This window comes from Aquila chrysaetos, chromosome 5, assembly GCF_900496995.4.
Source record: "Aquila chrysaetos chrysaetos chromosome 5, bAquChr1.4, whole genome shotgun sequence".
Taxonomy (NCBI): Eukaryota; Metazoa; Chordata; class Aves; order Accipitriformes; family Accipitridae; genus Aquila; species Aquila chrysaetos.
Window position 1 is genome coordinate 70,037,646 of NC_044008.1, and position 25,721 is coordinate 70,063,366.

The 25,721-nt window shown below is 37.6% G+C and overlaps 1 protein-coding gene across 3 annotated transcripts in view; it reads right to left on the minus strand.

The window, feature by feature from the left end:
* Nucleotides 1-25,721, minus strand: part of CA10 (carbonic anhydrase 10) — a 213,025-nt gene that overhangs the window by 119,695 nt on the left and 67,609 nt on the right. For all 3 annotated transcript variants that reach the window (XM_030015108.2, XM_030015106.2, XM_030015107.2), the window contains one exon: nucleotides 9,792-9,934. In XM_030015108.2, the coding sequence (XP_029870968.1) occupies nucleotides 9,792-9,934 (143 nt within the window). The remainder of the gene's footprint in view (nucleotides 1-9,791; nucleotides 9,935-25,721) is intronic.

Genomic DNA, 25,721 nt, shown 5'->3' on the forward strand with positions numbered 1-25,721 from the left:
ACTGAGAGAACTCTTATCTGTTGTGCTGGAGACACAAAACCAAAAAAAGTTTCACAAGCACCAGACTTGCAATTATTTTGTGCTTAACGCTCCAGCCACAAAGCAGGTTTACTTAACCTTAACTTTCTAAACTTTTACGTGACTGAACTGATGCTGCAACCCAGCAACAAACCAGTCTCCAGTCCATAGCTTTAACCATTTTGGATGAAAGTGAGAGTTATGTAAAAAAAGGAAGAGAACTTTTCCCCAGGTTCCTCAATGGCTTCGTCCCATTCCAGTTTGTCAGGAACTGGATCTCTTACAGCTCACACTTCACAGATGCCACCAACAGGCCACAAGCAATCACTGTGCCTGCTGTCTGCATAACTATTCGGAAAACTGGCTTACTACCTTACTCCCACAAACAGATCTTCAGCCAAAATGTATCTCCTGCCTAGATGGGCAGCAGACACCTAACATACATCATATAGTCTCCTCTCTCGATGTATAAACTGGTTTCCTAATCTGCACTCTGTTATAGAATTCCAGAGCGATTTGTAAATCATCTTCAGGAAAAATTGCTTGGATATAAATACATACTTCATGGATGCAGGATATAAAGGCTGATCAGCTAACAGTCAGTCTTGCCACCAACTTCAATTGGTGAAGAACCAAAACCACAGTCAACATACCGTTAGAAGCACTATTCATTATGCAATATACTCGCCTGCCAGCTAGGAAGCTGCAAAGCTCAAATGTTTGAACTCACTTAGGAGAATAAACTAATACTGAAATAAAAAAAGAACTGAAGAAGAATTATTTTGAACTGTCGATAAATAATTATTTACTTAGTTCAAAATAATTTCAAGCTGGGCTTATATTGATTACAAAAAGGAAAAAGAAAATCTGTCTTGGATGCTGCATAAATTCCTCTTAAATGTTTAAGAAACTGTTGCAATGCTGTTTTTTAACACAGGTAATGTTAGCTACTATAGCTATGTAGCTGTTTAAGATTCTGAATATGTCACCTTCCTAAAGGACTGATAACTGAACATAACAGGCACCCTGAGAAGAAAAAGAAAAGAAGTTTCCAATATATACACAACCAGTCATCATAAAAACTGCTTTACAAATTACAGCCTTTTGCCATTGAACTGAGAGCACAAAATTGCAAAATATTGAGGCCAGGATTTACCAGAAGGAGAGGTATGTGGATTCTCATTAGTTCTGGTTGGCATGGCAAGTGTTTTGCCTCAGATGAACTGGTGGCAGCTGAACAATAACCTTATATATGCTAGCATCTTCCCCAGATATCTTGACTTTGATAATATGATTCAACTTCTGTGTACAGAATGACATGGAACATCCACATCCATTACAGCAGGGTCTCAGTAAAAAACATTTCCTTGATATTGTGCCAAAAATACCCACTTTCAAGGGAATATTATCATATTTTACTAAGTTTCAATATGTCATACATTTATTATTTTATGTTCGTAACAAAAAAAGCAAAGAATGAATCATCCTTCTGAGACCAGGAAATGTGTTTTAACAATGCTAAAATACAAAATTATATTCCATTTAAAACACATGGTGTTAGGAGACTTGCACACCTTTACTATGATAGCAGGAACAGTGTGAGAGAAAAAAAATCTTCAGCTTTTTCATATCACTGGTTATAGCCCCAAGTACAGAATCAAGTACAAAGACAAGATATGTGTTACTTTTACTTCTGCAAGGCTTGAAATAAATACCTAGATTTATAAATAGACCTAAGTGCAGGATGAAATAAATCCAAATAAGATACCATAAAACCAATGCACGATGTATATTAGAAGATAGAAAAAGGGCATTAAGAACAAAGCTGGTACTTTTGAAAATTCCTTTGACTATATCAAACTACTTAGTAGTTGGAGGCCAGCTGCTGCTCCAATCTTTTTTTGAAGCTACATCATTGTAGCTTCAATGAAAACAGGAAAGCAACTTATTGAAATAAACAATTGAGGAGGGAAGAAAGCAAGCAATGGAAAAGACCTTTGGCTAGTATCAGTTAGCCCAGCTTCAATAATATCACAGACTCTTTAACCTTCTAATGGATCTACTGCCCAATGTCTGTAACAGCAGAACCCCTTGATGTTTCAAATAACATCCCATTGAATTCATTTCCAGGGTTAGCACACCTACATGAGTTGCTTTTAATTACTACACAACCGCAGCTGAGGTACAGTTTAACATATAATTTGAAAGGTACTGCTGCCACAATGAGAATATATCTGGAGTTATAAACCAGGGTACAATATAGCTTGTGGAGTAAGCCTGCTGAATCAATTCTTGCCAAATCTAGGATCTCCTAGGAAGTTTCCCATGGCAGAAAAGTGAGCTTGTTTTATGACACTAGACAAGATTAAATGTCAAGCAGAGTAGTTACACTGGAGCAAAAACCCCCTTGATATTATAAAGAAGCCGTAGAAATGCATTCTTGTGCCCATTCAGGACTCCTTTACAATTTCAGTTGTGCTCCACCATCACAGACAACCAGAAATTTAGAACACACCAAGATGCATATCTGAGTCCCCACATATTCCAAATTGATTCAATCTCAAGAAAGGATTTCTGAAGTGATAAGGAAACAGAAGTCCCAGTATAGAGACAGATCTAGACCCTGAATATATGTTTTATATATGGTCTACCAGCAGCAAAGTTTGCAAGTACCTCTGAAATAATACTTAGCTTTTTTTTCCTGTTCTAAAGTCCATGATGAGGACAAATAAACAAGTTACATTAACCTGCTGGTTTCTTTTCATGTTCACTTACTAACACATCTGAGAACATGCAATACTGTAGAAGTATTAGAAATGTTAAACAATTATTTAAGCAGCAATACTATATTTCATTTTTTATTCATTAAAGTTTTTGATGTTTGCATCAGACTTTTGACTTTCTAAAGCCACTCTAAATCAAAACATCATATTATTAAGCCCTCTAAATATTCATCACAAATCAGTTTACAGATGACACTGATGTCTTATTGCTATCCATTCCTCCTGGATCATTTCTAACAATTCATTTTTTATATTCCTGCAGTGCTGAAATATGGTTCACACCAGTATCTGTCCTTTTAGTAATCACCAAGGCAAAGCTTGGCAGTTGTCATATATTGCACTCTTGAGAAAAATGCTAGTAATACTCTGAATTGATTGAACAGAATGGAATCAGAACTAGCTGGCAGAGAAACCATTTAACTGATTTCAATTCATAAATCTCTTTTTTCCTATCCTATTTTGAGTTTAGAAACTGCTAAATATTGCCATTATCTTGTGATGCATAGAATGAACCAATTATTTATAAAGATATTAATTTAAATAATATGTGATTGCATTCATTAATGTCCCATATAAGAACGCAGACTTATGGATCTTACTGTGTAACTTTCATTTATGCACACTGAGCTAGAGAATGTATATAACAGTCCTTGGACAGCAGACATTGATTTGTTTATTTCCCCAGAGGTCAACATCAGGTACAATGGCCTTCCTTGTCTAAAAAATTAAGTGATTTTAAACAGAACTTTACCCACTTTAAACCACAATTTAAATCCTTGAGCGTGACCTAAAATGATCGGTAAGACACAACATCACTTATGTGACAAGGTTTAATTAATTGGTAGGGATGCACTTAGAGTCTAAAGCAAATGCTGTTACATAACACATTTTTAGGAGAAAAAAATAAGTATGGCCAAGAACTGTAGTTCAGTCTTAAAGAATCTTGGAAATAGGGCTCTTGAAATTAAGTCCACAGAGAATCAGGAGACCAAAGGTAGATGGGCTACAGGTAAATCAGGGGACAGATTTTGGGGGATGTCCTGGTTTCAGCTGGGATAGAGTTACTTTTCTTCCTAGTAGCTGGTATAGTGTTGTGTTTTGGATTTAGTATGAGAATAATGTTGATAACACACTGATGTTTTTAGATGTTGCTAAGTAGTGTTTCTACCAAGTCAAGGATTTTTCAGCTTCTCATGCCCAGTGAGTGAGAAGGCTGGAGGGGCACAAGAAGCTGGGAGGGGACACAGCCAGAACAGCTGACCCAAACTGGCCAAAGGGATATTCCATACCATGGGATGTCATGTCCAGTATATAAACTTGGTAGAAGGCTGGCTGGGGGCTGATAGCTGCTCAGGGACTGGATAGGCATCAGTCAGCAGGTGGTGAGCAATTGCATTGTGCATCGCTCGTCTTTCCTGGGTTTTATTTCTCTCTCTTTTTGTTACCTCCTTTTTCATTACTATTATTATTATTACTGTTATTGTTGTTGTTATTATTATTATATGTTAAAATTTTATTTCTATTATTAAACTGTTCTTATCTCAACCCACAAGTTTTACTTTTTTTTTTTTCTTTTTTCCGATTCTCTTCCCCATCCCATGAGGGTGGGTGAGGGAGTAAGCGAGCGGCTGTGTGGCGCTTAGTTGCTGGCTGGGGCTAAACCACAACCGGGGCCCAAAGGCAGAGCTGTTGGAGAAGACAGACTGCCAGCACTGGCGAATGGAAGAAGGAATCCCAGCAGAGGACTAGCTCATTGGGAAGTGAGGTGGTTTGCTCATCCACTACTATCATTCATGACAGTCCAGAAATCCCTGCTTTGGAGACTGAAACCCATAGTGCTTGCTGCCTAAATGTCACTAGACTACACTGGCTCATTAGTAAAGTTATTCTTTTGTCCTGTTGCTGATTGCCTTGGTGCTTATGTGAATCCAAAGAAAAAAAACAGAGAAAGTAAAAAGGTGTTTTTCTTTGTGATGGAGTGGAGGAGTGTGATTTGCATATTAATAAGCATTTGTATTGTTTATTAAAAAAGGCTGTTTATCTGAAATCGGCTGCATGTTGAACTCACTAAAATGGATAATCAAGAGACAAAGCTGGGCCTGAGAGAGAACTGAAACTTGGGGAATTTCCTCAAAAGCAGCATTTCTTCTGGGCAATTTATCTGCATGTAAACTCATTAAATATCTTGTGCTGAGATTCTGGATCTTGAAATCCAATTATCTGTATCAATGATATTCAGCCTTCAGGACCTGAAAAGCCACTTTCTCAGGAAAGAGAGAAGCACAAACATGCAAAATAACACAGCGCGAATCGGAATAACATCTGATGATGCTTGAATTGTAAATCGCGTGACCCAATACCACACTGCAATCGTTGGACAGCATATAAAGCAATATATTATTGCTCACTGGAACTTTATTGTAAAAAAGTGGATCAAAGAGGTATAAATATTTGGCAAGTTGCATTGCCATCCCTTTTGCTCCTCAGTGGAATGGGAAGAATTTTCTTCTCAGCCTCAGAGTGGAAGTAACTATTAAGTCACCCACCGTGTGACGGCCCACAGACTGTACTTTTCTCCCCTTGTAGGCTGCAGGGTAGGAAGACAGTGATGTTGTCCTTCATACTCTCCTTTCAGACCATTCCTTTTCTTCAGAAACAAGAAAATTATAATTTTATTCCCAAGTGGTCTAAAAAATTGTAGGAAAATCTCAGCCTGGTTTCCTAAAATGCCTTCCATTACTAATACTGAAATAAAATAAATTCTCTAATGGAATCAGCTAGAAAGGCATGTACATAAGGTGGAATCTTTAGTCATAAATTCTGTAATGGAATGGTTTGGAACAGTTTTGGTCTCCTGAGCTGGAAATTGAGAACTAAACAGGTTCACAGAAATTAAGCAATGCTCCCCTCCCCAAAAAAATAAAAGCCCGGGAGAAACGCGTGGTAAGGAATGAAAAGAGTTCAGAGGAAGTATTAAGTCTGTGATCATATCACCCAGGTATGTATTATTTTAATTTCTCTAGTCTTGGATTCTGTTCCTGTGGGTGAACCACTTCTGTTCCTTCTTAAGTTAATTTCAGAAGTGAAGCACACACAGTAGAAATGTTATTTTCAAAATCAAATAAATATTTGAGTTTTCAAACTCAAATAAAACTGATTTCTACTTTCAAAGCAAAAAATTTTGTTAAAAATTTGAAGTTACTGTTCCAAGACTAACTGTACTGAATGTTTCTTTCCATCTAGCTCTCTCTTAAGGCTTGTCTCTCCTCCCAGCTCCCTTTTCAAGAGAGGTGTATATTTTTGACTCTGTGTGCAACTAGCTGTCTCTCTTGTTCACTATGCATGTAAGTTAGCTTATTATAACTTTGATTTGAAACCACATCAAATCCCTTTTTTATTTATTCATAATTTTTCTTAGGATCAGTTCCATAAAATCTTTTTGTGTACAGCATAATCACAGCTAAGTCTTGTCTAAGAAATTCCCTGGCTGCTATATCAATTGGTTCATTGCCCTGAAAACTGAAGTGCTTCAGCCCACATGAAACACACCTCCATTTTTAACATATAAAAAACATTACCAAAAAAGTGAACACAAATATACTACCTGCCAAATCAAATCCTCACTGAAGCCTTAACTATGAGCAAAGAATTTTTTTAAGGCATTAAAATTGCAATCTTTTCCTCAAAGAAGAATTTTGATTCAACCATTTTAGAAACCTCTCTGAAACAGACCACAACCAGAACAAATCCTGTTCTTGTAACATGATGGACGGCCATCACTGTTTGATAGCAGCAGGATAATATTTGCGAGTGTGGTAAGAATACCTCATTACTGATATAGCATCTCCTAGGTTATCAGCGCCTCTGATATGTTATTAATAATCAGACATTTGCTTCACCCTGGTACAAAAAAACAGTTGAATTCTTAGAATTGCTAAAGACATTAAATATTCTGAAACTCCTGGCTTCGACTCACTGATAACTTCCATGTAATTTTGTTCTTGACTTTCATATTATGTCATACTGTAATTTATAAATAAACTGAAATATGTCAGCCTTTACATAAATAGCAGAGACAATAAATTTTTTTTTGTTTCAAAATGAAAAACCTCAATGCATTTCTGTTTAAAAAGCAAAATGTACATATTACCCTGAAATTTGGGCCATAGTTGGAAGCATTACTGTCCTTCAGTAAGTAACAATACCACCATTTTATCATTTCTGTGATGAAGCTTACATCGATTCTGATGTATGTGCACATGTACCACCAGAACCTCAATGGGAAGTACAGAGTAAATTCCTAACATCTCATGCTGTTTCCAGCAGAAATCTCATTTGTCAAGACAACAGGAGAAGATAAATCATTTTGGAATAACCTTTTGTTAGAGTCTCTGCTTGTTCTGACATTGTAAGTCACAATGCCTTTTCATATGCATTGTTCTGTATTGCAGATTGAATAGAAGAGAACCGCCTGGGTGGAATAAGCAACAAAGTCTTTAAAATACCCTTTTAAGCACCCGCACATAAGGGAAGCAACACAAAAACATTATGAACTAATGACCATTTCCAAGAGTGCTAACAGGTTCAAGATGTTTTATTTATAAAATAATTTTAGAATTGAAAAGTATCAACCCTTCAGTTGGATAAACAGAATTGATAACTTAGTTATTTGAGGCTTACACTTCTGTACTGTAAATACGTTCTTTAGTGAAAGAAAAATCATTAAGCATAATCATTAGGATCAGTTTGTTTTTTGAAATGCTTTCAAATGACGGCCTCTCTTCGAATGGTAATTTAGGAACAAAGTAGATCTCAGAAATTTTTTTTGCTGCTGCACTCTGAAGTTTGTTTGTACTCCTAATTTTTAGTAAGTATAATTATTTTAGTAAACATAAATGGAAAGAATGAGTTAGCATATAACCTTGGCAATGCGGAAAATACTTTTAAGACCTATGTATGTAAAATGTCCCTAACTATGCTATTGATATGAGCATGAGATTATTAAAAGTGAAACATGCTTGGGATCCAAATCTGCTTTCATTGTTTAGATTTGTTAACATTCTGCATTTTTTTCACTTGTCCTGGTTTTAGCTGGGATAGAGTTAACTGTCTTCCTAGTAGCTGGTACGGTGCTATGTTTTGAGTTCAGTATGAGAAGAATGTTGATAACACTGATGTTTTCAGTTGTTGCTCAGTAGCGTTTAGACTAATGTCCAGGATTTTTCAGCTTCTCATGCCCAGCCAGCGAGAAAGCTGAAGGGGCACAAGAAGTTGGCACAGGACACAGACAGGGCAGCTGACCCAAACTGGCCAACGGGGTATTCCATACCATGGGACGTCCCATCTAGTACAGGAACGGGGGAGGGGGGGCGGGGAATCGCCGCTGGGGGACTAGCTGGGTGTCGATCGGCGGGTGGTGAGCAATTGCACTGCGCATCATTTGTACATTCCAATCCTTTCATTATTGCTGTTGTCATTTTATTAGTGTTATCATTATCATTATTTATTTCTTCTTTTCTGTTCTATTAAACCGTTCTTATCTCAACCCACGGGTTTTACTTCTTTTCCCGATTTTCTCCCCCATCCCACTGGGTGGGGGGAGGGCGGTGAGTGAGCGGCTGCGTGGTGCTTAGTTGCTGGCTGGGGTTAAACCACGACATCACTGTATACACTGATATATAACAGCTTCAATTCTGCTTCTGAGCACTGGGTCAGCAAGCACAAATGCACATGCTTGAGTGTTTTTCAAATTCATCATCATAAATAATTTCTTGTGAATTATTTTGACTTATATGCATGCATTTGCACAATGCTTCAATATCTGAGTTGCAAAAACTTGTAGAAACTTTTACTGAACTGAAACTTTTTACTAGAATAAAAACTTTGTCCAAATTTTAGCTCCTAACGTAAGTCAGATACAGTATAAAAAAAATGGAGGATACGATCACTGATTAGCATCTATTGGCAGTATTTCTATATGTACACATACCTCAGACAACAATCTCCACCCATTTGCAGAGCATCATTTTGTCAAGATTGTTTCCTGCCTCCACCCCTAAGCTATGTGGACTAGCCTGGAAGTTGAGGTTCCTGAGCCACAGGTAGACATATTATCTAACCCAGAATGACTTTGTTTTCATACCTCAGTTTATTAAGATATACTTTCCAAATCTGTGTAAACAAGATAAGGTTTCTATATACATAATTTAAAAAATATTATTGGTCAAGAATAGTGGTTAATAAACTAGTCAGCTGTGGCAGTCACTTTTCAAAAAGAAATTATCATGCTGATGTTAGATGAGTAAAATAGTCTTTGCTAACCTATCATTTCCACCTGATCCAATATCCTTGGAGATTTACTTATGATCTATTAAAATAAATGTTGCCATTCTGTTTTCTAATTAATACATGTGAGGAAATGTGCAATAAAAAAATATCTTATAATGAGTGCCAATATACTCTAGGTAACACAGAAACCAGATTATTTTTTGAAGACATCTGTCTGCCTGTCCCATGCTGAGATATGTACCTCATAGTTCCTTTTATTTCATAACATAAATAACCTCATTCATCCCTTCCTACCCCTTAACATGATGACACTGCAATGTTATCCTGATTTAGATGACTAAAAGGACTTGGCCATCTTAGCCACCACTTTTAGAATAGCGCCTTTAAAATGTCACTCAAGATGAACACAAAGTTTAATTATAAATGTGGAGTTTCTAAGAGAGATGCTGTTTTTCCAGACTGTAGAGTTTCAAGTAACAGTTAATATGAAAATATAAATACGTGCTAGAAGACACCTAAAAATGTACAATTGCTATCTCTCCAGCAGAGATGAAATTGTGTGATTTGCAAAGCACTATGTTGTTATTCTACCTCAGAGCTGACTGAGATAAAAGTGTAAATGCTTTAGAAATATAAAATATAGCAAATATTTGTAAGTCTACTAACTTCGTGGTTTTATACAAGAACATGATAAACACATACCTTTCTTCCCCCTGTGTTTATGCGAAGTGGAGTTAAGAAGGGATCAAAAATCATATGGCTGGTTTCAATATTGACAGGTGACTGTCTTTTCCCAACAGAGCAAAGATTCCAAGCTGAGTTCACCAAACCCCAAAAGGAGGGAACTGCAAAATATAAAAAAGTGCAAGTTTAGGAAAAGTCTGGAAAGACTAGAAAAACACATGCAGGGCAGATAGCCAGATAATTAAACTTGTCATATTGTCTGCACACACACACTGAAACTGAAAACTGGCAAATTCATCTAGCACTTGAAATTTAAAATTTCATACACAAAGACCAAAACGTTGTTTCATAGAGTTTTATATCAGGAAAGAAGGTTGTTTTTGTTTTTTTTTTCTTTTGAAGGTACCTAGATTTAATCCCAGATTCAATTATAAATAGCTCCTTTGCTGTTAGTATTATAGGATATTTACTGAGCAATAGGAATGTGACTCATTAGTCCTTATGCTAATTTTGCATACATTCAATGTGTTCTTGGACTGAAACAATTCCATTCTACACGACTTTTTTAAAAGTCTTAAGATTTCGAAGAATTCATTAAAACCCACAGAATTATTATCAGATAAACTCACACATTGTGATCGCAGAGAACAAGCCTGCTCTTTAGACAGGTTCTACTAATTTCTGTTCCATTCAGCCAAACCCTTCTTTAGTCAAAGTTTTGATCTAAAAAAAATCTTGTTGGAAATGCCAACTTCTTCACTCTGGTGGTGAAGAAGGATAGTTCCTTCCCTATACGTGCAAAGGCTTGGAACATGGAGTAACCCCTGACTTTTGACAAGCTGAGTTACTTTCTGTACCCCTAATTGGAAAAAAATGTGATGTAACTATATACTGCTTCTTATCAGGTAGCTGCAGGCTGAAGGTTGTATTGCATCTAATCTGCAATTTATGGACAAGGTCACCCTGAACTTCTCTTTGGGTGCTGAAAAAATTTCTGACTAAATGAGTAAAGAACAACTAATAAGATACACAAAGGACACATTTAGATTTGTGTCTGCACACTTTGTCCCTGTCTAAAGTCTATAAGGCAACTTTTACTTTATCAGAATTATTCTGCAGTTTTGTGTAGCAGGTGGAAATTTCACAGGTGTGAACATTGATGGCTTTTTTGGCTTTATTTTTTTCTTTTTACATGTTGTTAAAAGTTTTCCTAACCCTTGAGCCTCAAAGCATTCTTCTAATCTACAAACTGCGTGTGGCAAAAGTCTAGAAACCCAGACTGGGGGAAGGAGGATGTGGCTGAGCCCTTGGGGCAGGAGCACAGGTGTTTTGCCCAGAGGGTGGAGCTGAAAAAAAAAAGAAAAAAAAAAATCGCCCATCAGCTGCTTATAAAAGGCTTTTCAGTTGTTGTAGTTAGTTGTATGCAGGATTTTGTAGTGTGAATGCTTGCTTCTGCTTGCAGTTTTCGGCTACTCTAGTGGGAGTCATGTAGGGTTTGGGCTGGTTTTGAACATAACATTTGTAATAGACTTAACCAATTGGGAAGATATTCCTTGGAGGGAAGACAGCTGGAAAATACCTTCTGAGTAGAGTAGCCTTAGGAAAATGGCTGATCTTGGTGAGTGTTTTTCTATCATGTTTTATAGAACAGCTCAGTTCTTTTTGCCCTTGAAGTTTGAGTGTCCTTAGGTGTAAAACTTTGGTTGGGTTAATACATTGTTTCATGTAACTTTTCTACAAAAGTAAATAAAGGTTAGGGTTCTTTTTAGGCTATTGCTTGCACAGCAAAACTTAGCAGGATTATCTACACAGAAGTGATGGAAAGTGTTTTGTAGCTGTTGAGTATCTGTCTATTCCAGTAGTTCATAAGCTATCGTCCACAGATGTTACTTTTATTATAAAATAACTGAGAACTCAATTTTCAGCTGAAGCTTTTTCTTCCTTTGTGCTGGCCTGCCTGTGCATCTACAGGTGCTACATATGTAGGTGAGCTCAAACAGCCCTGAAGGGATCCAAGTGGTACAGCCATAACTGACATGTTACAACTACCAAAGCTTAGTTTCCTTACGTACAGTTTTGAACTGAACATGCGCTACTACTACCTTAAATTCACTGGTGAAGTATTTTTTTTTTTTCTTAACACCTGATATGGATAATCAAATCAGCTCACATGCAAAGCCCAAAATGGGTAACTACTCTTAGTACGTACTGCACAAAATCTGTAAGGAGGGATGCTAGTGTAGTGCTCTATGGCTCTGAGAAAGCAAAGATCAGGGAAGAGCACCCAAAATGGCTAGGATTGCAGATGCCCACATCAAATTATGTCAGTAATCTTTTATTTGAATAAAAAACCCTGTGTGTGACCACCCCATAGAAGGTCAGATGGAAGGCCTTTAAAATAAGTGAAGCTTTGCGTGATCAGAAAAATGAACAGGCAGTATGGTCTTAAAAATTTATTTGGCTCCTCTGTTTACCCTACCAGTCAATTCCCACTTCCACTGGAGACTTACAAGACTATAGAAGTTCCCAGAGTATGCTAAATGATAGTGCTAATGCTTTGAAATTGAATAAATGTAGTGCAATTAAAAATTAATTATTTGTGCTTTTTCTTGAAAGAAATACCATAGTATCTCACTTCAGTTCTTGTCAGAGAGAAAATCCCTCTTTATGCAGAGGTCTAAAATAAAAGTTTAGGTTAATTGAGATAGCCTGGTTTCCCTTGATAAATCCCTCTGTGTTCTTATGTAAAAAAAAAAAAAAAGAAAAAAAAACAGCAAAAAAAAACAAAAAACCACCAAAAAACCCCTATAGAGCTGTAGGTTCAAGAGGGAAAATATTAAAAGGGAAATCTGTTGCTTGAATGGTTTCTAGTATTACTAAAAAAATCTTCTGTGCAGAAATACTCTTGGTATTGGTAAAAACAATTCTTTAGCAAGCTTTTTCAAAATAAACAAACAAACTAGACATGGTAAGTGCAATAAAACGGCAAGCTGACCAGGGCAGTCCATTATCTTCAAGTTCATATTACTTAAAGAATTTATGATGTAACTGGGATTGTCCTAGAAAAGCTGCACTGGAAAATAGGTGCTATGAGGGGATGTTTTATAATGTTATTTCTGTTTTTGACAGGGAAACCTTGCATTCTGTGCAATGCCTGTCACTTCAGCCCACCACTGGAAAGTCAAGAAGGTGGAGTTCCAGCATTGTGATGTTGCACTGCAAAGGTTAGGCTTGTCACGCAGACACGTAAGTCTGTGTTGCAATCTTTGATTTTTTTCTAAATGCCTAGGAAGCTCATGCTTAAGAATCTCTCCAATACATGCTTGTTGCTAGCTCTGTTATATATGGTTAGACAAAAAGAAAGTGCAGCAATGGTAAATTTATCCCAGTGATCAGAATGCCTTGGCTTATGCTTCAACCGAAGGTTAATTAAGGATGACTGACCTAAGACTGCACACCTAAGTTAACTAGTGGATAGGGATATTGTGCAATATTAATGTCTGATTACATTTAATTAAAGTAATTAGCGCTGCTGTTTAGATGCTCGAAGTAATAGAAAAGTATTCAGAACTGTAATGGAAAAAATCCAAGGAGGCTTCATGTAGGAAACCAGGGCTTAAATTAAACACTAGTACTGAATTAACTGTTTAGTTCAAAGAAATTAGTGTATGAATCTAGGAAAACATATCAAAATATTCATTATTTTATTATTCCAACTTAGCTAACAGACAAGGTTCTACTAGGGGTTAAGTCATTAATGAAACAGTGTCTCCTTCCCCACAATTATGTTGTGTTTCCATAAAAAACTAGTCATGTATGAGTGGGAATATGGTGCATCTTCGTGTGTGGACCTCTGAAGCATTTTAGATAGCAGCCTGGCTCCTGTGCTGTACAGGAGCTACTCTTACAAGCTGTCCACATACTAGCTTACAATCTCAGTTAACAAGGTTCTCTAGCTACTGGTTATTCTACCAAAAGTTTCTGTATGCTCATCATGTCATCTCTACCATTGTCTATAAATCCTCCTAAATTTATACAGCTCGAGAGTGGATTTGTTGCAAACATGTTACATAGACATAAGGTGGTAAATTTTTGTCTGGTCAATGTCATGCCTTCAACCTTCTCGTAACAGAAAGAAAATTCGATAAATTTGAAGTTTATTTCCTCTGTATGTTGGCACATTATGGACAATAGACTTTTTGTGTGTGTGTGTGTGTGTGTGTGTGTGTTACATGGTGAGGGGGATTACTTACAGTTTATACCTATGCAAAAATCTCTGACATCCTGATTCAGCCTGTATCTTATTGCAGCTGCTCTTTTTTCAATTTACTGGGAACAATTTATATTGAGATGTATGAAGATGCTCTAGTATCAGCATGACACAACAGAATGAGGGATTCTGATGGCTTTTACCAAACCTATGCATAATAACAGTGAAATAACAGCAGCTAGAACAATAAAGCAAGGATTGAATGCTCTTCTCCTAGTGATGAGTACCAAGGATTTGCCTAAATAAATACAAGCCTCCTTTCTGCAGAGAAAAGCAATGAGTGAACAGTGTCCCATAAGGATGCCCTTCTGTAGGTACAGCAAACTTGCAGATAAGCATAATGGTACTGTCTACAGTGTGTGTTGATGGATGTGTAACAGTATGCATCCATGTGGTGAGAGGAGGCAGTAGTTTTCCCAGTATGGGATCAGAGGTGCGAGTCCTTCAGGATACTTGCATGTACTTGGAAATGTGCCTGCAATTGCAGAGAGTGGCTCTGCAAGGTTTCGACACCAAAATCATAATCTTTGTTTCTAAGCCATAAAACATGAGCATTTATTTAAGTTAAAATCCCATCTCTCTCCCTGCTTTTCTCCTGATATAAGGCTCTGATCTCTGTTTTGTGCCATGATGAATCATTGGCAAGAGCCCTTCTTAGTAGTTCAAAGTTTTCAAGGAATCCTAAGTTTCCCCCTCTCCCTGCTCCACCCTCCTGTTCATACATTTGTGCTACCTTCCTAGGTTCTCTTATCCTCAACTCACAGCTTATTTTTGTTAAGCTAACTTTTGTTAAAAGTGCTTAACCTTGGCAACACACATGATTTATTACTACTCTGGGAACAAAAGCAAAGGGCAGGCAGGTTGCATGCACAGTAGGCAAATTATTTCTATCATTGCAAACTTTTGTAATATCCAGGAAATATCCCCATTTTTCTCAGTACAGCTTCCGAGTTCATGAAAAACACAGTAGTCTTTCTACTATGTTCCTTGTGTTGCCTCATATAAGTAGGTGAGGTAGTATAGCAGCAAATCAAATAGAGAATAAGATATCTAGCAGAAAAGCATGTTTAAAAAAGCTGCCATCCTCAGAACGAGATACAAGTGGAGACTGTCCTGCAACCAACCTCCTGTCTGCCTTGTGTGTCCCACTGATCTGATGATCGTGCTTCCTACACTGGGCACTGGGAATAAGTAGGACATTAAAATATTGTTAGCTGTGCAAACCTTCCACTGAGGAAAGAAGCTCTGGTTTAGAAGTAAATATAGAAGCAACACATTGTACAATAGATACCATACTACATCGAATTCAGTATCTTTATATGAATGAAAACCCTTATGTAGTTGATTTTTGTGTAACCCAATGAAGAACTACATAAAAATGAAGAAGCCTGTTTAAAAAGAACACCTGAATGGTAAAATGGACACTGCAATTGCCAGATTATAAACTAAGTTTTCAGTTGCTATGTATTTATGCTGAGCCTTTGTTTAAATAGGGCCAAGAAGGCAGCAAGCTTCAACAAAAATAAAGGAGGTGTCTAGAAGTAAGAAAGCATCCTGCAAAAAATGGTGTCCAAATAAGAAAAATGGAAAAGATTATAAACTCTGACAAGCTAAATATAAAACTTAAATAAGACAAGCCAAAAGTAGATACTGAAGAACAATTTTCTAAAGGCATAAAAGCCACCAATAACTTTTTTCAAGTGTATGAGAAGCAAGGATCCTGACTGAGTCTGCAGGGCCAGCTGATGATGAAGTTGTAAAAGGAACACATGAAAGATTATGTAGCAGCAAAGCTGTATCAGTTCTTTTCCTTATTGCTTACAAAGGTGCCTAGGGAGGTTCCCACACAGGAGCTTCTTTACGGGGAATTAATCTGAGAAACTGTCTCAAAATCAAGCATCAGCAAATGACTTCTAGTATAAACTGATAAAATGAACAAATTTGTTGGGGTAGGTCAGAACTCTAGGATGAATACCACAGTGACTTGCATTGCCAAAATCCTCACTTAAAATCTGCATCAGTCTTGGAGAGATAAAAAGTAGCAAATGTCATCCAGTTTTTATAGGGCTTAATTTTACAGGTGCTTGTTTTTCCCAAGGTATCTGCTACTGGTCACTGTCAATAATAGGAGATGGAGTCTAGTCAAGGTGGTAAAGTTATTTCTGTGTTGCACTGCACTAAGACTGTAACTTCCTCTTTGAAGTTTGCTCAGCTTTCAAGAGCACAGGTTTTCTGAATTTAAGTTACTCTAGAGTTCATGAGTTTAAATAAAAGGAGTCAACTTATTCATGCAGCAGATCCCTGTTTATATATTTAAGCTTTAACATCAGCCCTGGCAATAGCATAAAACACAATCAGATTGTATTTGTGCAGCAATTATTCTTGCCCTGTGTAATTACTGGTCCTCAGATAAAATCTCAAGCTACTTTATTGAAGCTGGGAATTGAAACCACAGAGAGAATCAGCTATCTATGTACATCAATAAAGCAGTCCATTAATTATTTCCACCTACTCAACTTGAAGAAAATTACCATACTAATGCCTCTGGATAACCACATGACCTGCTCTGCTTCTACATAAAAGCCAAATGTGAAGTCATAAAGGATTTGAGAGATAAATCAGGGACACCAAAGAAATGACAGAGTATAGAATGACATTCATGTAAGTAATTGGTCACAGAAATCTCCAGACTGCAGTAATACTAGACTGTATCACAATGGTTTCAAATTTGAGAACTGAAAGTATTCTGATTTCTTTTTAAGAAGCAGAAAGTTGATAGCTGAAGTGTATCCTCAAGAGTAAGACAGCATTACCATTATTCAAAAGATGGTAAAAAATATTAACTTTTTTCATCAATAAATCTTGAAACATATCCAAAAAATGAAAATTGTGAGGAACTCTAACAGCATCATATTACATACTGCTAATTTCATACTGGTCTGTTCAAATGTCATCTTCCCTCTGTATGAAGGATTCTGAATGACAGGGAAAGTTCAACAACTGCACTGGCTGAATGAGAAAGAACAGAAAACTGGAAAGGGGAAATAAGGAGTTAGATTCTGGAAAGATATTTTCTTTTAGAAAGTGTTAATTTTCTGCTCTCTCTTTAATAGAGACATCCTGCAATATGCCCTTCAATTTACCTTTTAAATCATAGCTGCTTATTTCTGCCTAATTAAACGTTTTCTTCAACTAAGAGTATTACCTGGAAAAAGTATTTAGCAATCACAATTAGTGACCTCTAACCTTGCAAAGCTTTTGCGTATTTTCATCTACACATTTGGGATACCAGTGTAGAAAACACTACCACTTCTTTCATTACACCGATTAAACCAGACTAATTCACTTTTATAAATTATGTTAATCTTACAGTAAAGAACAGTTATACAACAGTATGTAATTAGATTTTTCTAATTCTTTTCTAACTCACTGTGGTGAGTTAACACATATACTAAAACTACCCAATCAATATAAAACTTTAATGTTTCCCAAAATATAGGTCAGTTGCTTAAAAGGTACTTATAGATGCTTTTCGTATTATCTCTTCTTTTTGCATTATTAATATGGCAGGAATAAGAAGGTATGTATCTGTAGGCAGAGGTTTATCCAGGTCCAAAACCAAGAAACTTCAGTAACAATCTTCTAGGGCCACTGTTACTACTATTTTGAAAATATAACGTACTTCTCTCATTCCAGTCAAAAGGATATATGGTCTTGGGGAAAACTGTCTTTCTGTGTAATGGTAGTGAAGTTCCTGCTGCTGAAAGTTTAGCATAACTATGTCAAGAAATGGAAATGAAAACAGATTAAAGGACAGTTTGCTTTAAAGGTTAACAAGAAACTGGGATGTTTAGTGGAGTTAGCACAGACCGCTCATTAGAATGTCAGTCTTGGGTGAAGGAAAGCCTTCTTGGTAAAAGAGCTAAAAATTAAAAAGTGGAGGGGAGGAAGACAACGCCCTCTCCCCATCTTCTCAACACAAGACACTGAGCATACACGTGGACTGGATCAGTGCCTGTATCTGCCATTCAGTCATACATTGGGCTCCCTTGTTATGTCTGCCAGTACCTGGGATGCTTGTATGAGTAACCAGCTGCATCAATTACTTGCCACTCAGCTGGCAGTTTCTAATCAAGTCTGGTCAGTCCCTCAGTCATCTATCACTGCCAGGGTTCAAGAGATTCCCCTTGAAGCAGGCAAAGAACAAGCTGGCAATCACAACTGAGTGAGTTTGCCTGATGCTCATTGTAATTTAGGGAGTGGAAAGGAGGGAGAATTTGGCCTGGATTTAAACGTAGACTGAGGGGGAAAAAGATGAAATGCAAAAAAACCTGTGATGACTGTTCTGCCCTTTAAATAGGGCTTTGCACTGAAATGCAGGAAACCCGTGTTTTGAGCTATCATATGATTTCTAAAAGTAACCTTTCCTCTTCATGTTTCTGCATCTTTCATTGTTCTCTTTGCGCTGTGGTTCATGGTGTAAAACTGGGGACTTTGGCTGTTACTATTAAAATGAATGACTGTTCTGAGGCAGGGTGAGTGAGATCTAAGGTTTTAAAGAGGATTCAGAAGAAAAGTGAAGAAAGCTTCACAAAGATGAAATTGGAACACAGGAGAAAGTTGTTCAGAGAAAAGTAATTTGGGACTTATTGTTTTAAGGAAAGGGGAAGGACTGCTTACCAAGCAGATCACTTGAGCTCTGTTCTGTAGGTTCAGCTTTATTTTAATGTCTTTGGGACACTATTGATCCATTTGCTGAAAAATATTAATGAAAGAAGGAACGCAAAAAATTCCAAAAGACAGCATATTTATTCTATCAAAAGTGCTCTTTCTGGATATCCCAGTGCTTCATAGCATACTGTTACTAAACCAAAGGTAACTCTCAGGTAGTAAGTTGGAATTTATTTCTTGCCAAATTCAATGTCTGTCTGCATCTGTTAGCACTTCCTTTGTTAGGATGAATATAATGAGCATCACACTCGGAAACTACAGGGCATTAAGGGATTCAGTTTGGAGAAAGCGGCACTGAGGCATAAGGCTTATGTGTAAGAAGCATCCAGTAAGGGTTAACCAGTCCCATTCTCCAAAACGTTTGTGTGTATGACAGTGGCCTCTTTAGAATTACTTGTAGCTATGTACTACTTTGGTTTCCCACAAGACTGTTACAGCTAATGACAGCAAGTAATGCAGAAATGTCCTAGCTCTGCTGACTTGCAAAGACAAGTGAGGAACAAGCACAGAGTTCACCACTGAGCGCTGCAGTTCGTATCTGTAATGACAGTTCAAGACAGAAACACTGATGTTCTCTGCTCTGGTATTTTCTAGAGTAATCAGATTTCTCTGACCCTATTCCACAGGGCTCTGGCCCTGCCTGGGGATGCTGTTTCCACAGTGAGATTACCAAAACTCTGTAACTTTGTTCTTGGAAAGGCCAGAAGTCCTTAGGACAGCTGACTAAATGTACTTACTCACAGGCTGGAAAAAAAGGTGTTTGGGCAATACTGATCTCTTAGAAGTCCAGCATGGTGCTGCCAAGCCACAACTCTAAACAGAGGCATTACTAAAAAATATTTTGGAATAGAAAGAAACCTTGGCTTCTCCTCAGCTGCTACATTAAACTATTCATCTAATTCCTGTCCAGTGATTGATCTTTCACTGAGTGATCTACTGCTTTTCCTAACTGCAGTTACACTCTGAAGATCTGATATTTCTGTTAGGGAAGAATCTACTCGCTCCTTTCTTGGTAACATGTTGTACATAGAGCACATGGCGCACAGCCTCTGCAGATAGGCTGTTGCTGAGCACAGAAGGCAGCTTAATCGTTATCTAGGAATACGTGCATGTTTAGGGAGAATCTAGCTCTCCTGTACCAAGTGATTCATTTGAAATACTCCTGGGATGTTTCTGCCACCCTGTGTGTACAACAGGCAGAAGCAGAAAAGGCTTAGTGGTCCCTCTGACTCAGGATGAACCTGGCTGCATGGGAGTCCCAATAACTAAGGATCTTCTAGAGGAGTCACTTGCTGTCTTCTCCCTTCCTCCTGAATAAGTGTTTGTATCTTACTGGTCTCTACAACGTTTGACAAACTCTTTACACAAGAATTACTGTCTGGGATGTAAGGGTATTCTTTAGGTTCGTGCCACATTATCTGATTTTTGTATTCTGTGTGCACATGTGCATACCACGGGACAAATACACTGCATAGGAAATGCAACGGTTTCCTACCCAACAAATTCCTGCATCATCAATCAGCTGATGTCAGGTGGTTGCTAGTATAATGAGTGTAAGACTGGTCATTATTGTCCTAATTTTCAGAAATGCTGAAATGCATTCTTGGCATTATCTGAAATTGGGTGAAAATAAGGGCAGATGGGAAAGGATTCACTTTTTCTTGAAAAACCGGGCTGCTTAATCTGAAAATTCTATCACTGTGGTGTCTCATCCAGAAAAACCCTGTACAAACAACATAAATACTGAATAACTTCTTAAAGAGGGAAGAAACTGCACTGATGCAAGACTACCTGTAAATACCCTACAAACTAGAGAAGAAATGAAATTATTCATCTTTACCAAATGGCTGAAATGTATCAAATAGCTGGAGAGACATCTCATGTTATACACATCCTCCCTGTTCAAACTCCAAACCTGCTTCTGCTTGTTAGAGCTATTCAAGTTGGTTTGTCCATGGTCCTATTGGCTTTTGTAGCAAATGCAAGGCAAATACTATGTGCTTACTCAAGTTTTTGCATACCTATTATTCAAACAAATTTTCTGTTTTTAATATCCTTTATGAACTTGCCATTATTAGGAACTCCTCTACCATTGGATTAATTGCCATATGTGTTGCTTAAATATACTGCAATTTTTTTAATGACAAGGTCATATTTCAAACCTTTTGGTCCATTAATGCATTCAGTTTTGAATTCTGCTGTGAATCTGAGCTTCCAAACAACCTTGCTGATCTTGCTGAGGCTGCTTTTGGACAGAGATACAGCAAATGAAACTGCTGAGTTCTGCTGTCAGTGAGGAAACATTTTGCAAATATATTGGTTTTCACAAGGCTGTGAAGGTTCTTAAATACTCACCTAAATGTGTATTTAATGATACCAGTAAGTGTTTTCTCATTTACTTTGAAGTTTCTGTATTTGCAGCCAAACAGAGAAATGTTCTGCGGCACTCCCATCAGAGAGGCTAACTGGGAAGGCTCTCAAACTGGTTTTGTCTGCAAACAAACAAAAAAACCCCCAAACCCTGCTCCAACCCCCCCAAAACCAGATGGGGGTGGAGGGGGAAGGAAGCAAATAAATACTGTAGGCATTGCTTGGGAGTGGAGGAAAGGAGGAGAGTGCTGGATGCAAGGGGAATAGACATGGAGAGGAATCTACAAAGCAGTGCAGGGAAGGGCAGTGCATAGATGAGGCAGGGTGCACACTGATCCACTGCCGTTCTACATTGTAAACAGTGAAGACAGCCTGAAAATTTAAGCAGCTAGAGATTCAGCCTGTAGGGGCTGAAATTTATGTTGAATTTAGCACAGAATACAGATCTCCACTCTCATATCCTTTTGCTGTCGAAATTTTAAATCAACTCTGCAAAAAATAGGTAAACATACATATATATATATCTATATATCTTATTTAGTTACATTACAGGTACTAGATCTTTGGTGCTAAGAAATCAAAGTATGTAAGACCTGGACATGTGTAATTTTTTTTTAATGCTTGAATTTGTTTAAGAAAAGGCCTTCTCAAGTGCTACAATATATTATTATAAATGAGAAGTGGTGAGTTAAACCATGCCAAGGTATTGTCATAATTATTCCATCTACAATTAGCCACCAGAGGGCAGATCATGTGTTCTTAAAGGGCTTGCAAGTTGTGCCAGGGATCTGAATCTGGGCAGGACCCGATGAGTGCTTCTGCCGAGTTCAGTGTCTTCAGTCTCCTTGTAAATGGCTCTTCGGATGGATAGGGGAGAAGAGGCCAGGGATTACATAAACAAGGAGCCAGAGAAGGACAAGGAGGCTGTGCAATAAAGCAGGGCTATGCATTGCAGCAGTTTCCTAGCTGCTGGCAGGAGGCCAGTAGCTACAGGACTGAGCATCAGGTCACACTAGACCCACAGGACAGGCTGTTCAGAAAGGATTACTTGAAAACAGCTGAAGGAGACTGTTAGTATAAGCCAAGGTGCCAGAACAGTATGGATCCTCTAAAGATGGAGGCTAAAGAAACTATCTCCTCTCAGTGTTGTAGGGCGACACTGTCATACTTTTGTGTGAGTCTGATACACTGCTATTGCTGTTTCTAATCTGATTGTGCCTGATTTCACTGTTAACACATACATGTAAAGACACAACAAGCAGCTCCCCCAAACTGCTTTGGAAGCTTCTGACTGCAGGCAAACGCACAACTCCATCTAGCAATTGAATCGTAAGATCAAATTTGCTCTGAAGGCGTCAGCAAGAATTGATGCACGTAATGGGCAAGGAGTGGACACTCCCTCTTGATGCAAGATAGGGTTTGGAAATGTGCTGCTATGCTGTCATCAGGGCATGAAAATGGAAGTGCACCACCTTGATGCGGAAAGCCAACAGGAATAACTGAGTTGTGAATGTCAGGTGTGTGCTCAAGGTTAGATCAAATAGCCACTGCAAGGAGGATCTTCTATTTCCAACTAGCAACTCCACAAACTGACTGAAAAGCTGTTTAGGACAGCAATAATCTTTCCAGAACCCTTCGTTAGCTGTTTTCTTAGGCTATGGGTGTGTATGCATGCCTCGTACTAGTGTCAGTCACAGAGCACTACAAAAAATGCTGCTCATCTGACCAGCGCTGGCAGGTGGCATAAGTTTGTAAGGCAATAACCATGTGACATTTTCTTTCTGTGGCTTGTAATGACTTATTTCAGTTTGTGAAAAATTACAGCAGCAAGCACACTATGTAAGAAATAAAGCAGTGCATAAACATCATCCAATTTGCAAGGTACCTGCTCTACCTTGAAGATCATCACAGCAGCACCCAATACATTTTAGCAAAGCAGCGGAGAGACTAGTCAGAGGTGCAATGCAGGGAATGCAGAACTGTAAAATCTGAGGCACGAAGACCATAATCTACTTCCCAGTGTGTCATGGGGAGAACAGAGAGCCCATAGCTCTAGAACACTCCCAACAGCCTTTTTCTCTCTGCCAGAGATTGTAACAGCTCAGAAGGAATGAGCATCAATTGCTTCCAAGGGAGATGTGTAAAAGATAATGTATGTTGCCTTTTTGGCAGCAAAGATTCACTGGAAGATAGCGCCTTGGAGGCTTTATTACTTATGACCTTCACACAGAACTGAATACATCTTATTTTCTGAATAATTTCAGCCTGTGGATAAAGCATTTGATGGTCTTTCTAGCAGTAGAAGAATAAAATCACACCTTCCTTGAGAAAAAGAGGTTTAGGAAGAAAAGTGTTAAATGGTTACATCCAGATGGACTAGAAAATTTACAGCCATGCATGTGGAAAAGGCTGCAAAGATGACTAAAAGTACCTTCTTATGGATCCAAGCTCCTAAATCAACTCTAAAATGTATTTGATAATCATGTTAGAAATACACCAGGTAATCCCAAAACCCCATCACCTAGAGGCAAAATCTGCAGCCTCATAATCACTGAAAATGTAAGTTTAAGTTGACCTCTGTGTCACAGGTTTGCTAATATTTTTAGAAATCAAAATATGAACAGAGTAATCCTGGAAATAGGAGTCATTGATCTAGTTAATGGAAGTTCCTTAGGCTTTGGAACTACCTGCTCTCAGACTTTCCTATCTAATTGGTTTTGAAGAAAAAAAATTTTTTAGTTAAGTTACCACTTGATTTTTCAGTTTTAATTTGAATTAGTTGAATAAACATACTGAAGTAAACATTCTCTTTGAAATAACAGAGAAACTGCATCTGTCAAAAGGTTGTTTAGAACTGTAACAAACTGGTTCCATATACTGGCCAGTATCTTCCATCAGTGCACCAGTCTGGCTTTAACACTAGCAAAAAATAAAGTACTTCTTTTTAAACACATTATATTAGCTGATCTGAATACATTTACTGTTAGTTGATATGATTTCAATTTGCACGCTCAGTGAAAGAGTGAACACAAACTGTGTTATTCATGAACGTAATGCTTATTTTTCTGTAACAGCCTTAGGTGTTTTAGGTATATGGCAATGCGCTTTAGTATTACTTATGTATTTCTAGTAGGAGTAATATCCAGAAGGCTTAGTAAGTACAGATTAGCTAGCTTTTAGTGTTCCTGCTTCTGTTTAAACTTCCTCTACCACAAAGCTACCAAAGCTAAGTCAGTAATCATAAATCCTATTAAAATGGCCAGGTACGAATACTCATTCACTATAGATGAAGCTTACTCTCAACAAGTTTTTCCAGTATGACCCAACCAAATAAGGAAAGTAAACACCAGGCTTACAATCAAAATTGTATTTCTTTCCGGTTTACTTAACCAAGTTTCTGTGCTGTCCCAGGCAGACAGGAAATGGAATGGTTTTTTGAGATTTGATGGGACAAATAGAATTTTTTTTTTTTTTAAGAAAAGCTTTCTATCTTGATCTCTTAAAAAAATACATACAATGACTTTTCTGTCTGAGCTTTAAGAAAGGTATTTCAAGAATCAAAACAATTCAGTTCCTACCCTGCTTTTCAAACCACTGTAGAAATTTTGCTGGAGTGGCACACATTGAAATAAAAATCCCTTTTGTTTTGCATTCATCTTACCAGAAGAGCAACAGTGGTTTAGCAACTAGAAGCTACGTGCAGTGACTAAACTTACTCCAGTGTGTGTGCCTTTCTTCTTCAACAGAAAAGACTGAATTAGTTATGAGGAAAATGGAAAGTGCTTATTTCAGAAATATTTTGTAAGTAAAAAGTTGAACATGAAGCACAAGACCTTAGCAAAACGAAAGAAAACAAATTCTCATGCCTAGTGGTAGCAACACTGTCTTCCTAAAGTCTTAACTGTACTACCCAGAATTACCTTGGCTATTTAATTGTGGTGCAAGAGAAACAGGGCAAAGTCTGAGTCTCACAGTTAGGCAATTGTCATTGGAAGCTTCACCTACATGAACAGTGATGCTTTTTCTTTGTTCTGCACTATTAGCTGTTGTCAGCTAGGGTAACAGATATATCTATTATGCTGCCAAAGGAAACCAGCAGAGCAATATAATGACAATTCCTGGACCACTTATAACCAGCCTACTACCTAATGTATAAGAGTATTAATTTATTTTCTGTAGCATTAACTGTGGCCAATTTAATAAGAAAATAGTCTCAATACATCATTTCTTGGGACTTGGCCCAGTGATTTGCTCCTCAGTCTTAGGATGTGAAATAATACTTTTTGCTATATTTGCCATAACAGTGCCTCATGTTCTCGTTACTCCCCTGATTTGTTATGAGTGTGATTTTTAGTAATAATCACTCTTTTGAAACTTCAGTGTGATGATTTCAGTGGCAACACATCCCAAGTTTGAAAAATCTTAACAGCTTCAGAAGGAAACAATGTGAGCACTGAATATTTCCTAACAAGAAATAAGTAGCTAACAATGGTAAATTATCTGGCTTTGCAGAAAACAGTTTTACTCTTGGTGATTCAGAATGGATGTCTTGCAGGTTTTTTTGGTGGAAAAAGATC